The following is a 17079-nucleotide window of genomic DNA, read 5'->3' as shown; positions in this document are numbered from 1 at the left end:
ACTCTGCATGGTTAAGTGAGTGGTGACAAGCACACTGCGGCGACTAACAGGCGAATTTGTTAGTTTTCTATAAAATTTTTTACGATTTTAAAAATTCGTAGAAAATTAACAAATTTGATCTGTAAAATTCTAAACTGTACGCTAATAAATTAATTAAATATGATTCTAAAACTCCTTGATTCTATCTAGTTCCGTTTTGGAGAATTTTTGTAAAAGCATCTTCCCAGAGAAAAAGCATTAAACTTTTATTCCTCATCTGCTTCCAGATAGTGTGGCTAACCAAAGAGATTACAATCAGTGTAATGAAAGCATTTCGTTTCTTTACACCTGTAATAATAGTAAATGTTATCTCTACGATAAACAATCTGGTTTTTAAAAATTGAATAAAAATTATTTATTTAAGCTAAAGTTTCAGTATAAAGTAAATGAATTTTCTATAACATTAATTTGAGAATAATTTAGACCTACTTAAACGTATACCAGAGAGTTTTTTGAAATTTTAGTGAAGAATTTATCGCTATTAAAATTCTATAGATTTTTATAAACATTTTATACAAGTATTTAATGATAGGATATTAAATAATTATGTTCACTTAATAAAGTTATTTTCACAATGAATTCATTTGACGAATTTACGATATTGGATCCAAAAATTCGGGGGGCGTATAGTTCATTGCCTTGGATAATTTAAAACATCAACGCAAAGGATACGATGGCCTGCAGATGTTGTCCGTCTGCGAAGAGGCTAAGAGGAGATAAATCACTCGAATAAGAGGGATGTGGAAACATATTATTGTCATTTCTGGCGAGAAACTCTGATTATGGACCGTTCTGCATGCATGTAGGAGAGGTATTATGATCACTTCGCACATCTCAGGCCGTTTACGACAGATGGACTCACACAAATGTCGTAAAATATCGGCATAATATCTTTATTCATTGTTATATCTTCAAAAATAAATTTTGAATGGAGTAAAAGCATTGCAGAAGGCATTACGGATGGTGCAGAAGATGGATTGCATCAATGCTTCCAAAAATCTATACCAGTGCTGTCAAAAGTGTATCGTCGCCTAAGGGGATTATTTTGAAAATGATTGTGCGTCGGTATTTTAAATTATTCAAGGCAGGAAACTAAATGCCAAGCGCCTCGAATTATTGTAATCTAATTCTTATATTAATACTACACAAAATTTATTTAAGCTTCGTTTATATGCGATGAATAATTAATTTTATTTCGAAATTTAGCTTTAGTAAGTAAAGTCTTAAAGAAATTTACATCAAAAATGTTTTTAATCTTAAGTTATAATATTGATACAACACATAAATATTATATTTTATATAAACGTAAATAAACATTAATACTCATTACTTAAAATTTTCTACTTCTCATAATGTATAATATATAATATTGATGATTTTTTGTATTAATATTTTAAATGCCAAATAAGGATTTAAGACAAAATTTTAAAGTGACTGCTGAAATTTTCTATTTAATTATTATATTTTTTGAACTTATATCGATGATACAGATGAAAGCCAAACACAAGATACCTTTTCCCATTAAAGTAAAAATTAATTTAAAAATTTATTTAGAACCGACTGTACCATTTTCTAGATATGTTCTTTTAATCGTAATTGTATAATTCATAATATATCTTGCAATTAATATCTTAATTATACTGAAACTAATGGCATTTGTCCTTCCCTAATGCGGAAATTTTGCAAAACTTTTATACAGAATGTAAACGTTTTGCTGAAAGCCATAGTTAAGTATTTAATAGTGTTTCTATCTTATAAATCTTTGTTTCTCTAATATAATTGATTTATTAGTTGATAGGAAAGGAATATTTGTTAGAAATCCGACTTTCCTATAAAAGAATTCATTACGACTAGCTATATAACTTGTTTGTTTTCAAAGACGTTATTTAATATTTATTACATTAATTAATTTAATTTAAAAACTACCAAATCTTTTCGTAATTTATACTTTTCCTTCGTTTTATTTAGTAAAATTGTAATAAATTTAATGGAAATAAATAAAAGTAAAGCATGTGTAAGTTAATTTGATTACAAGAATATAAAATAACTTCAAAAATTATGCACAAATTCATTCAGTTGTTAATATATAAATACGATTTTCTTGTCAAGTTGTAAATATTCTATCTAATAAAATAGTTGAAATTAATAATTAAATTATCATTAAAAATTTTTAAATGGCTCTCTTTAAAAGAATAATACTTTTAATGAATTAGATGCGTTGTAATTATTTATTTTCGGATTTAATTCAAAAAATAATAATTAAATTTTTAAAAACTAAAAACGAAATAATTTTAAAAAATTTAATTAATAAATATTCATTTAATATTATTATTATTAACAATATTATCCATTATAATTGTAATTTTATGAATTGATTTATTTTTTAAAAATTTTATTGTTTTAATTGTAATTTCATAAAATAATTTTTAATATAATTAAATAAAATTTTTAAAACAGTTTTATAATTCAAAGTTTGTAAAATAAGAACTAAAATTCTTAAGTTATTAATTTAAATATTTTTTTTAAATGTTGAATGAACTTTCTAAGAGGATTACGTGTATTTTTAAACTTCTGCAATTTATTATTTTGAATTTATGAAATTGGAATTAATTTTTTTTTTTAATTTACAACTTATCAAGTAAAGTTATGTAAAGTAATTTATTCCTTCAATACAATTTCGTATTAAACGGATTTATTGTAAATGTTTCTACTAAAAAAAACTTTAAAAAAATATATTATAATTATTTGAAAATAATTTAAATTTAAGTTACTTTGTATTACAAGTAATATTTAATTTAATAATTTAACATCAAAGTTTAAAAACAAATTAAATAAATTAGAGAAATTTTATTAAATAAATGAACTAATTTACAACTAAAAACACAATAAATTTATAAAAGAAAGAATCAGGTAAAATAAGTATAATATTATTTAATTTATAGGAAAGCATTTATTACATTTAATCAACAGGAATTAATTATATTTACTTATTTAATATCAACAAGTGGGCGATCTACCGAGGAGTGTGCCTCTCGGGAGGATTTTCTGCGGGAAACTGGCCCCTATTTATGTTTTTCAAACGTGAAGAAAACTTGGGAAACTACACGTGGTCAGCCCATTGTTGAGGCTCGAATCCACGATCTGTGTTTAGTGGTGTTTATCCATTCGGCTACTGGTGGACATAGTGAGAACGGAACTGATAATCTTAAAAATCTAAATTTAGTTCACAATCAAAACGAAACACGTAATTTCTATACGAATGTATGCTTATTTCCATTTTGATATCTACTAGTATACTAACTTGGATATCTTTTTGAATATCTTTTTTTCACATTTTTTTTGCACTGAGTTCACTAAGAGGTTGTTTTAATCATACTCTTCATAAATTGGTCCTGATCCGCAATATAGACGAGGTATGAAATATCCGAAAGAGACTGTCCATAAAATAATTCCTGAAGTTCCCGAAACGAATTCGAACTCGGGTCCCCCAGAACTGCAGATTGATGCATCTTATGATACAGACATACATGAACCAATAGGTAATCGGATTAATGAAAATATCGGATGATAGAAAAACTTCAGGGGTCAAATTAATCGTAAATTCATAGGAATTCCAATATAAATTTGAAATCGAGTTTATTAATAATTATTCAATTGAAAGAATTGTTTTACTTCATTGTTTGTTTGCTATGTTTCTCAAATAATATAGTTATATTAATTGAAAATTCAACTTGAAAAATAAAAAAATCTCAGTAAATATGGTGCAGTGCAGTGAATCAAAAGTGTAGACAAATAAATGACTCTACGGTACTTCCATGATGTGATATACTGAGAGACAAAGCGCAGAGATTATGGGTAAAATAATACAGTAGAACTCCGATTATCCAAAGGCCGATTAACCAGTGTTCAATTATCCGAACCACCGCTTGCCCTCCTTTCTCTCTCCCACTGACATCACATTGCAATTCTCTTAACGTCATGCGACTGCATGATCAGTGCGCCTATTTTCTGTGATAGATCAGCAGGATGCTTGTAATTTATTCTTTACATTTTAATCCTTTTATCCGAATTTTCGATTATCCGAAACACCTGCAGAACGAATAAATTCGGATAATCGGAGTTTTACTGTATGTATAGGTCCGATACTACAGCCTTGTAATTTAAAATAATTATGAGCGAAAATGTGTCCGATTTTGCTCTTTTCTGTCATTCCGAATATTGAACTTAATCCTCATCTATTATAAAAACATTCCTGAGGATAACTTCTCGAGTTGATATATTGACATACGTTTATTCATTTCCAATTATTTTTTAAATTTTATTTTAGTAACAAAAGGCTATTGTAAATTAAATTAAATTAAATTTACAAAAGTTACGTGACGATAGACACAGGGACATGTGTTTGTTTTAATATTAGTCTTTGTCAGAATTATCAAGATCATAATCGAATTTATTTGTTAATACACAAAATACGATAAGATGAAATTCATTTTCAATACTTTAATGTAATAATTGGGCTGCAATTTTCAAAATCTGTATACCTATGAATGCTCACTGTCCTCTGTCTGTCTGTCTGCTATCGCTTAGGGGTGTAGGCCCCGATAAATTATATATAAACTTAGGTAATGACCAGAAATCACGTGGTTTTTAAAAGTTTTTTTATATTTAATAATAATAATTAAGAAAAGTTGACATCTTTTATCCGACACCATTAATTAAATTTAAAAACTATAAACTAATTATGACGTTTATGTGGAAATTTCCTGGTTCTTATCACCATCGGGAGAAAAAAATTATAATATAAAATAATGAAAATATCACGTTATTTTGGTGGAATTTTAAAGTAATTGTCCTTTAAATATTTAATATAATAAATTTTTTTGTATATTAATTTAAACATTTTTATAAGTAATGACATTTAATTATGAAAAATTTTTAAAGAAATTGTATTAATCAAGCTACTAAACTACTTTAAAAAAACCATCGTGTTTTATATTCAGATAACAATTCGAAAACTACATATTATTTTATTTAACATTTCTATCACACACAAAGTAAAATTTATAATTTAATCATAAAATAATTTGTTTTTTGAGAAATTTAATTTATTCATTCGAAACGTCTAATCTAAATAATAAAAATAAATTTGATTTTATTGATAAAGGTTTATTGAAAGAAGAAGTTGAAGATGATGCCAAGAAAGCTTTTCAATCATACATTGGAGTCGTCGGATCTCCACCAATCGGTTTCGAAAATTTTACATACGAAGTGAATAATAAAATGAAAACTCCTCCTTTCAATTATTCTAATATTGCTGACATTGTCGGAGGATGGAAAAAAGTAAGTTTCTTGCCAATAATTTTACATCAATTCTTTTAGTTTTTAATTTAAATCTTTTCGAGTGGATTCTTTTATATTAGGAATTAATTAATTGTATACAATTTAAGCTATTTTTAATTAAAATATTAAAATACTATTTATATGTTTTTTAGCTCGTACTTTTTTGAATTGTATACAACTTAATGAAATTCAGTTCTGTTCACTTAATGAAATTCAAATCTCTTTGGATCATTTGACTTTTAAAAATATTGGAATGGTAAAACAGTGATTTATTCGTGCTAAAAATAAATCAAACGATGCAGATATTTAAAAAAATAATTTTAAAAATTAAATTATTTCTATTATTAAAGAACATTTTTAATTTTTTTTAAATAGTAAAACATTCAAGTGTAACTGGAAATAATTAAAAGTTAATATATAACAATAGCAATTATAAATCTAAAAAATGCATGGAGTGAAACGAAATAAATTAAATATTCAATTGAAATCTAACGAGAATAATATAAGAATTAAGTTGAAACCCTCAATAATGAGGCTATCGAAAATAATGAGAAATCCCGAATAATGATGTCCAATATAATGACATATAATACAATCCCTCATGAGGCTATCCAAATAAATTTATAACATTCAGCATCCCGTTGGCATCTTGAAGAAAATATTACAACAATAATACAGGTATACCTCGAGTTACGTCGTTCCCGATTATACGTCGTTTGTCAAAAAAGTATATGGAAAAATCGAGTTTAAGTTAGTTTATTCGACTTTAAATCCGTTCGCCACAACTACGACTTACGTCGCCTCTTCTGGAATCAATTACCGACGTAAGACGAGGCATACCTGTATCATTTTTACTTTCCTGGCTGTAATATAACAGAGGGAAGGTATGGTAAACGGTCAGAAAATGATCCGCAAAATTTTTACATTTTTGGACTCGGAATCTTCAGACATTGAGAAATGCAAAAAAGTTGAAATGGGGTTTTCTTCTTGTCTATATTGTTTCATGTATGTTAATGTGTGTGGGGTACGATTTTGTTAACTAACTTTGAAACTTAATAAGTCCTGTGCCGTTTTTTGAAAATTTCTGAAATTTTGCAATGAGATTTGGGTATTAGAGGGAAATGTTTAGAGAAATTTTTCGAAAAATTGGACCATAGTTTCGGGAGATATGGTTCCACCCTTTTAATATTTCCCGAACCAATATGAACGTTGCTAGCTTTTTTTATATTTATTATTATATTTAATGTTGAGATATGTAATTTTTATAGATTTACAGTAAATCTTTCATAGCATAATATAAAAATTTTCAAAGAGAAACTTTATAAAACAGTGTTAACAACAATTAATATGAATAAGTAAATACTGTACGTAATATCGAACTACACAAATGCCGTTTGTATTAAATTTATGAGATAATTTAGGGAATTTTCATACGTGAACATATCAAATACCATTTTATAAAACTATACATTTTAGAAAATAAATCGTACTAAACTTAAATTTTCAGAATAAATTATCTATTTTAAGACTACGGAATGAGTGAAAATACTTAAATTTATATATTTTAAAGTCCATAAACATCAGTATTTTTAGAGTGTAGATAATAAAAAGACTATATTTTTAAGTTTATGAAAGAAAAATGTAAAGATTTCTATTCGAAATGATCTTCTTGAAATTAGAAATTTCAGAAAGACGAATTCATGAATGTTAAATTTGAAATCTATTAATAAATATAATTTTCTTATAACTGAGTGATAAACTTAAACTTATATAACATTACATATTTATGTTAGTTTTAATATATAATAAATAATCTTTAATTTCTTAAATTAAAAAGATTGTTTAATTTTTACGGCTTATTAATTACACCTTGTCATGGGGATAAAACAGATTTAATATCATTTATTATAAGGAAAAACACAGTAAATACGAATTACATCAACTATAGTCCGTGCAGAGAAAGAATAGACACGAGTAAGTCTAAGTGGAAAGGGTCTATGTCAGATGAAAGGGATGAAAGGAGACATGTGGGAGTTGACACACGCATCACAGTAATAAAATTTGTAAAAAAAAGGTAAAACAGTAGAGTTATTTATGGAAAAGATAGTATAAAATGTAAAAAAAAAAACAAACAAACAAAGCAGCTGAACCATGTGTGAACTTTCACGTGTCTCTTTACATCCCTTTCATGTGACATAGACCCTTCCAGCTTACGTCAGACTACTCTTTCTTTGCACGGACTATAATTAATTGGTAGCTTATATACACTTCATAATATGCGGTCAAACTTCGATTTAGTGTAATTATTTGTTTGGCACAGTAAATCAAATGCGACGCTAAACTGAAGTATCTCAAACAACTAGATTTATGTAATGTAACTAGGTCTGCATGTCCAGTGTTTGGTCATGTGATTTGACGATACAGTGTCGTTTACAGTGTAAAATCCTGTATTTAGCGATTCACATATATTGGAAGGTTCTGTATTTAATACTTATGAAAAAAAATGCATTTACAAGTACTCAATGGCGCTATACTAGAGTGGCATATTTAGGAGGGTGCTATATCGTATTTATAGACTAAATTCGGACAGAGACTCCACTTTTTACTAAATACAGTAAAACCTCGACGTGTAATGAAGACTTAAAGTTAGAGGCTGTCCAGGAAAAAATAAATTTGTTAAAGAATAGGAAAAAAAAACTTGATATATAATCTTCTTTTGAGTATTTTTGAAGTGAAAAAAGTAATTATATTAAAAAATTTTTAAAAATGATAAATATTAAAACAATCTTTGTGTAATTTAAAATTTGAAAAGTATGATTTAAAAAATTTATTTTCTTGTCCATTATCTTTTTACATTTTAATTTTAAAATCAATATTAATATTAGGCTAATATTTAATGTGTATTTAAAAAATGATTTAATTAATGTTTCTTGATACATTATTATAATAGAAAAATTCGTGTTTTTTTTTATTTAAAAGTTTTGATTAAAAATAGAAATCTTGCACAAGACGTTAATTAAAATATTTTTTCCTTTAATTTTATTTAATAAATTTAATTGAGAAATTCGTATAACATCACTTGATTTATAAATCAATTTTTATGATTTTTTTTAATCTCAAATGTCTATTAGCTTCATTACGTTTATCTCGTGTTCGTTCGTCTGTATGTCTGTTAGTCTGCCAGAATTATAAAATTTGCTTTTATCGCACTATTTATCTTCAAAATTATAATTTTTATTTTTCCGTATCATGTATTTAAATTATATTCATTATTTTATCTAAAATAAAAATTTCTAATAAATTTTAAAAATAAAATTACTATTTTAATATTGAGTAAGTTTGAGAATTTATTATCTTTTACATATATTTTCTCCTTAAAATTTAAAATTTTTTTTAGAATTTATAGTGTAAAGATTTTATAATGTAAATTGTTTCTAATTGTATCGCTATCCCCTAGCTATAAGTTGGAATTTATAGGATATAGTAAGTTATCGACTCTGAAATCCCCTCAGGGGTCATAAATTACTGAGGATGGATAAATTATTACTGGTCATTTGGGTCATTTATCAATAAATTTCTAGGGTTTTGGCGTAACTATCATTAATTAAGCGCAGTTAAGCGACGCTTAAGGGCCCACAACATAAGGGGGTTCAGATAACACCTGGGTACTATTTCTACGAAACATTAAAAATATGGGAATTTATTTTATATTTAACAAAAATAATAGTCCACAATTCGTTTTCGTATTATATAAGGATTGATGTACCGATTGGGTAGGTGTTTCGTATGTCTCCAGTGCAGTGTATTGAATATTTTTGTGTAGGACCTTCTACTATTTAACCTTTTACATTCTCTCCTCTGTTAGGAAATACCTTTGTTAGCATTTCCGCCGTATTAATGCTAACAAATGTGTAAAACTATATGTTAATAAGTGTATTTAAAAAACCTGATTAGTACTGACCTTCGAGATCAGACTTAAATTTAAATCTTAAAGCGAAAACAATGTTAAGTTAATATGAAATATAAATAAATATTTATCAGTCCTGAGTGCTCCAGGATTGCTCTTCAAAGACAAAACGTTTCAGAACTATTCAGATTCAGAACCATACAAATGAATGAACCGTTAGTCTGACTGTCTGTCTGTCTGTCTGTCTTCAGTTAATCTCGAGAAACGGGTTAGATAGATGAAAGTCGAGACCACATGTAGATAGCATAGAGGCAGAAGACCCCGAATAATTTTCTGATTGGACTATAAGTCACATTATTTCAATTCATTTGTTGTCTCCTGAACGGAGTTAGATAGATGTCCTGCATGACAATATTGTTAAAAGGAAAGCATGATGCACAGGAGCAAGACACTACTAAAATTGAGAGCATTGTGACGAAAAATCGCAGCCCGGCATTGTGACGATGTCACAATGAATAATTAATTGCTCGTTATGTGTTAAAAGCTTTTATAATGGCTGCATAATAATTTATAAAAAAGCGCATAATTTTATTAAGTGTATTAGCCTTATTCCTGTGATATAAGGAAGCTATATATAAAAAAGAGGACATAATAATGTATGAAAATAGATGATGATTTTGATTTCGTAGGTTGACCAGTGTTAATAATCTTTGTACAATTGGGCTGCAATTTGAAAAAGTTGTACACCTATAAATTCCCGCTGTCTGTCCTTTAATCTCGAGAACGTTCTTAGATGAAAGTCGAGACAAGATATGAAAAGCATAAGGACAGGAGGCCTCGTTTAACTATATACGAACTTCTGCTTTGGGCCGGAAATCACGTTATTTCAAATCGAAAATTTTCTTTTAAACGGAATTAGATACATGATCGGCATGACTTCACTGTTAACAGAAAAAAGAAAGGTTGGGAATTCCTATTATAAAGTAGTAATGAAATATCTAAATGAAAAAATGTAAATTTATATTTTAATATTATACCTAATATTATATTATATATTATCAAATAAAGTAATGTTTAAAAATCTAAATGATTAATTAATTTTAATAAAATACGTATACCGTATTCTACATGTTTTAGATATTTTCTATTATTATAAATGAGTGTTTTATTTTTTATAAAATCGTTATATTTATATTATTTACTTCAATTTCTATAACGTTTCTACAAGTTTAATAGAAAAATTACAAAATTATGATTTATTAAATTTTATAAATTTATAAATTTGTTTAAAATGTATAAAATTTAATTAAAAATGTATTAAATATCTTTAAAAGAAACAGAAAGAAATGAATATTTTATTGTTTCATAAATCTCATAATTTATGATAAATTACTCGAAGCTGAACATTTTTCCAATTTGTGATTTGAAATATTACCTCATTATAACGTTTGGAATTTTCATTAGTGTCATTCTTCGTATTTATTATTAGCGTTTCATCGAACAATTAGGGAAAATCCTATAGAGGCAAAGATACATTTTTGAAAGTGCCGACAATAAGGGGATGCAACTGCAAAGTTATCGTATACATAACGAAAAAGCTTTAATATTAAATATAGATTATATGACTGAACTGTCCTTATCTAAGTTTATATCTTCTATCTATGTTCAATGCTATCGAATTGCATAACGGTTATAGTTATTATGACCATTAACACAGAAAAAATGTCGAGCTCAAGTGCAAAAATTATTTATAGGGCATCACAAAGTTTTTATTTTTATTATGTTTATAAACCAAACGAGCTACGCTACACCTAAACCTAACCACAGGTCAGTTTTCTATTGAAAGTTCTCACTGTAAGCACTCCCTTTATTGCCAATGTGTTGCCTTGCTTTATCCCATCGATCCCTAAATCCATCTAAACTTCAGAGTACGATAAAAAAAGTGTTGATCTTCTGACGTCATTTTTAAATTTGGAAACAATTTAGAAGTTTAATATGCCAGATCCGGATTGTAAGAATGGTGCGGACAATTCGTAAGTTCGCATTATTAGATATACTCACTGTTTCGTTAATGCAATGTTATCATGATGCAAGAAAAAACAAAAGTATTTTTCTGGCCTTATTTTGCTAATACAAGTGTAGGATGCGGGTAATATTTCTTATTACGTCAACAAATTGACTTTTTCTCTCTTTTCCAGATTGCATTTAATTTTTTCTTTATCTATATTAATGTTTCCCAAAGTGGTTTCTATGGACCTCTGGGGATCCTTGGAACCCCATGGGTTCGTGGCAAATTAAAATTAATTTGGGAGTGCGTGATACGTCAAGGGTTCCGTGAAAGGTTTAATAAAAAGTATAATGATTAACCCATTTTCATTATTATGAAAGCATACATTTACTACATACATTGTAGTATTTTAGAATTTATTTTGTTTGTTTATAGAATCTTAATTTACGAATTAATTAATTAATATATATATCAAATTTAATATTTTTCTAACAATAATGATTATAAATTTATAAATTTTAAAGAGCAAATATTTATTTTGACATCGTCACAATGCTCTCAATTTTAGTAGTGTCTTGCCTTTGTACACTCTACTTTTCTGTTAGCAATAAAGTCATGCCGGACATCTATCTAACTCCTTTCTCAAGATTAAGAACAGGCGAACAGACACACAGACAGACGACAGTGGGAATTTATAGGTCTACAATTTTATATGTATATAATTGGGTGTGTGTGTGGCACGATTGTGTTCAGACACTCGGAAACTTAAGAACTCCTGTGTCTTTTGTCGAAATATTTCTAAAATTTTCCAGAGAAACTTCTGTTTTAGGTACATTAACGCTATTGAATTTTATGGTTAAATGTCAAGAGGGTGGGAGATGGAGAGGGACACATGTTATATCTCGAGAGGGTCGTACTTAATAAAGATTTTGCTCGTTATTACCATTTACAATTGTTTATAAAATTCGTCTCTATCTTTAGAATTTTATCATAATTAATAGCATAAAAAGTTTTTAATACGAACTTGCTACGATTAAAAATTCGTAAACTAAAATTTATACTTTAGCAAACCTTCCTTCATTAAAATACAATTTATGATTAATTTTTGTTTCCTATCTTTAATCCTATTCACAGCAACTTCATTACGATTGACGATCAATTTATTGTCACGTGGTATTCTTAACAATTTCATAACTTGGAAGTTTTTGAGATGTGGAACCACTTCCCTAATATCTCCCGAACCAATAGACAAATTTTCCTGAAAATTTCCAGAAACATTTCTCCCTAATACCTAAACCACCTTGCGAAATTTCAGAAATTTCCGGCAAAAGACACAGGAGTTATTTAGCTTGAAAATGCTTCACACACATACACTAACATCTATACGTAGAGAAAAACTCTCCAATATTTATTGTATTTCTTATTTGTATTTGTAGCTTTCCAATTTGATTTGACTTAGTATAAGCAATAGTTGCTTATACTAAGAGTAATCATGATTAATTAATGAATTTTTAATAGATTTTTTGGAAAAAACACTATAATTTTAAGTATTAACTTTTGTTATTCAATTGATTTCGGTTGAATTAGAATGCATTGAAGACAAGGAAACCACTTCAAACTATTGAAAATTTCAATTTATTTAAGTAGCTAGTAAATTTCTATAGGTTATTCGTGATATTAGAATTGTCTTGATATTAATTAACATATTTATATTTAAAGAAATGGGACTTTTAGTGATTAAAAAATTCATTTTTTAAAATGTTATTTAGGTTTTTTTCTAAAATTAACTAACATTATAAAAAATCGTAAGTTTAATAATTGTTATAAAAGTTTTAGTTCTGATAAATACGTTCGAAATTAAAGTACATCAGGAAGCATGAAAAAATTAAGTATTACGCGCGCTTGGGGCCCTCGATCGTCTGGGGCCTCCGAAAGTTAGCAGCTTCATAAAGAGATACATTTGCGAATCTCAGGTACAGATACTATTTTCATCTAGACATTTAGAGACTTATTTTTAAGGAAACGATCGACCTAATTGTAATAAATTGATACCATGCATTACTTCTTTAGTACTTAGAACAAGAGGCCTCAAAACTAGTGCCCTTCCAGTGCTTTATCCGCCAGTGAAAATAGTGCATTTTATTAATTATTTTTAATGCCTGGATTAAAAATGTTCGATAAGTAAGTGACAATCTAAGAAATTCCCTAAAGAAATTTTATTGATTGATGAAGGAAGTTTATGAGCTTCTTTATTGATCAAGCATAATTCTGTCTTAGAAATGGTGAAAAATGCAAATTATTATTACATTCTCTGATTTTATGGTACTAATTTATGATTTATGGATTGTTTTTTTTTTCCTTTAATTAAAATGAAATCTGAATAACGTGTAGAAAGAATATTATCATAGTTCTAATCTATTGTTTATAAAGTTTAACAGGGTTAAACTTAGCTGAACTTTATAAACAATAGAAGCTGTCAGAATTAATTTTTGTATTTATAATTAATTAATTATCAATTAAATTAGTTTCAAATTTCTTTTTTATTATTATTTCTCTTAATGCAAAGAAAACAATTAATTTATTTTTGTGAGTGCTTAAAACATGTTTCGAATTCAAAGTTAAACAAGCAAATTCGAAAGATTGTATATGTCAGTAATTATAATAAATCTTACATTTTATGGCCTATTATCTTGGCCTAATTGCTTCTGCCCAATTAGACTTATTATATGCCTAATTGGTTCCTTGAGAACTAAGCAGTCGTAAATCGAACTCTGATTTCGTAAAGATTTAGTGTCATTATTTAAGATTTCTTTCTTGGAAACAAGCTTTATAACACCAAGTTAAGCAGAGGTAGTAGATGTTATAAAAGTAGACTGAGTTACTCATTACACTACCAGAGTAGTGTTGAATCGTAGCAGTTACTATCATAACAATACAGTGGCTCAGCTAGGAATGCTGACTATTTACTAATACAAAAATTAAGATGTCAAAAACGATTACACAGATGTTGGATAAATAGCATTCTAGCAAAACTTAATAATAAAATTACCTACCAAAACACTGGCCTTTAAGTCTGACGTTGATTTCCTGGAAACGATAATATTGTCCAAAAATTTTAATTGGATAGGACTTAATGTTAATTAAGATATTTTATTACTACATTAATCATATTAATTAATTAACGTATTTTATGAGCTTTATGTTTTTAAATTTCATTTTAAATTTAGTTTTAATAAAGAAGTTTTTATTTTATTATTTTTAAATTTGGAAGGAGTTATCTGGATTTTATAAATAATAATAAAGGAAAAAATGTTAAAAATTTTTAATATAATTTTATCGATTTACTTACAAGAAACGTTGAATTTTACACATTTTTTTTTTAAATAAAAATAAATCTAAAAACGAATTTTTACTTACAATTTTTTAATATTTTTTTAAGTTAGAATATTTTATACATAAATTGATCGAATATAAGAATTTGTCGAGTAGGAGTCCAATAAATTATGCTAAAAACGTTTTATATATAAAAAAATATCTTTTAAAATTCATAAACAGGGAGATTTTAAATAGTTTAACATATTTTGTTTTTTATTTTTCAATAAAATTATTTTAAGATTTTAAGAACAGCAAGACCTCGCTTAATCTCTTTGATAGGAAACTGCGAGGTTAAATAAGACCATATAACGAAACAAATTATACCATAGGCTAATTGATATTAACAGGATATTATTTGATTAATATTATTTTAATTGGACCGTTTGCGACCTCCAGCATTTAATTTCTACCTCATGGAACAGTTTCACTGTTTATGAAGAAAATTCAACGGCGATAATTGTAAATGATTACAAATTTACTTGTATCTTTCCTCAACGACGTTATAACGAAACAGCGTTAAATGGGGACTTGTTGTATATAACTAGCATCTAAATTTTAGAATATTTATAAATATAAATCAAGAATTTAATAGCTTTGTGATTAAAATTTGACATAGCATTATGTTTTCTGCTAAATTTTACATTCATATAGTTTTTTTTTAATTTTTATTTTATAAAATAAAGGAGAAAAGAGTAGAAAAATTACAAAAGATTAGAAATTAGTTTCTATATGATGAAATTTTTCAACCTGTAGCTGAAATGATTAAGCGTAGCATTCAATTTTTTACCATTCTAATCAACTAAACATGCTATTAATTTTAAAAAAATTTTTGAAAAATTTTTGATAGTAAATCCTCCTTTAAAGCGTAAATATGAAACCATAAATTTCCTCCTAAATTAACAAAATGTAAACAATGTATCAACGTGCCTTGAGGTAAAGATCATAGTATAAATTTGGTAAAATTACGAAGTTTAAGCCTGAAGGAAGATCAACGAGACAAATTGCTAGACAAATTGGAAGATCAAATACTGCTGTTTATAATGTTATTAAATAAGGAATTAAATATGATAAAAAAATTAAGAAGATAACATTACTTCGGAAAAGAGAAGGATAAACCATTCTAAAGAAAGCACTATAAAGAAAAAAATATACAAGAACAATTATTGAAATGGAGAAAAGTAATTTTCTTACGTTAAAAAATGTATCTTGATAGACCAGATGGTAATGCTTATTACTGGCTTCATTTTCGGAAAGAACCCAGGAAAGGTTCATTTGGCAGTTGTTCATTAATGATACGGGTGGCATTTTCATCTAAAAAACAGGATAATTTGGCCTTTTACAACAGCCAAATTACCCTGTTTTTTAGAAGAAACTGCCACTCATTCCAAGTACTATGAACTTTGAATAGGTGGCATTTAATTCAAAAAGTTACTAGAACTCGTAGAAATTCATCTTCTTATAGTAGCATATTTGATTGCAGGAAATAACTGGATTTTTCAAGAAGACAATGCCGGCTGTCTTGTTTCTAACTCATCAAAATGATGATTTATTAATAAAAACATCACTTTAGTAGAATAACCAGCCTTAAGACCTGATCTGAATTCTATGGAGAACCTACAGGGAATGCCATTACCAAAAATATAGGGAAACAACAAGATCTATAAATTATTAAAATACACTAATTTAAAATTAATGTTTACTGGTCTTATAAATGGATTGAATTGATTGATGGATAAAGGCAATACAACACAAGGACGATCCACCAAGGAGATTGCATCCCGGCAAGTCTTCTACGAGAAACTAACCCCTATTTAAGCATCACACACGAGAAAAAACTATCAGTGGTCAGTGGTTTCATCCACTCGCCACTGGTGGTCGTAAAATTATGTTGCATACTGTATTATTTCAGAAGTTTTAATATATTTAAAAAATAGTAACAATAATAAAATTCAAAATAAAATAACTAGCAAAAATTATTGTGACATAGTCACAATGCCGGCTGCAATTTTTAATTATATTCTTAATTTATTTAATTTAAAATAAATGCTTTCGATCTCAAATTAGTAATGTCATGCCCCTGTACATCATGGTTTTCCTGATAACAAGAGTCATGCCGGTTATCTATGTAACTCCGTTTAGAGTAAAATATTTGAATTGAAATCACGTGATTTCCGGTCTATCTCGGAAGTTCGTATACAGTTAAACCGAGCCTACTGCACCTACGCTTTCCATAAGTGGTCCCGATATTCATCTATCTAACACCGTTCTCGAGATTGAAGAAGAATAGAGTAGAAAATACATTTAAAATTTGAAAATGTGTATAAATATTATATATTTTTAATTAAAATTGATGAGAAAAGATTCTAAAATAAATTTTACATTTGTAAACACTGTAAACAAAAATATGAAA

The 17079-nt window shown here is 27.2% G+C and overlaps 1 protein-coding gene across 1 annotated transcript in view; it reads left to right on the top strand.

The window, feature by feature from the left end:
- The window catches only part of LOC136968636 (guanylate cyclase 32E), a 173630-nt gene that overhangs the window by 77166 nt on the left and 79385 nt on the right, over nucleotides 1-17079 (top strand). The window contains exon 4 of the mRNA XM_067262638.1: nucleotides 5204-5379. Coding sequence (XP_067118739.1) covers nucleotides 5204-5379 — 176 coding nt within the window. The remainder of the gene's footprint in view (nucleotides 1-5203; nucleotides 5380-17079) is intronic.

The sequence above is a fragment of the Centruroides vittatus genome, unplaced genomic scaffold (assembly GCF_030686945.1).
Source record: "Centruroides vittatus isolate TY-2023 unplaced genomic scaffold, ASM3068694v2 contig_150, whole genome shotgun sequence".
Classification (NCBI taxonomy): domain Eukaryota; kingdom Metazoa; phylum Arthropoda; class Arachnida; order Scorpiones; family Buthidae; genus Centruroides; species Centruroides vittatus.
Note: the sequence above shows the minus strand (reverse complement) of the source record. Positions and strands in the feature narration are given on the sequence as shown.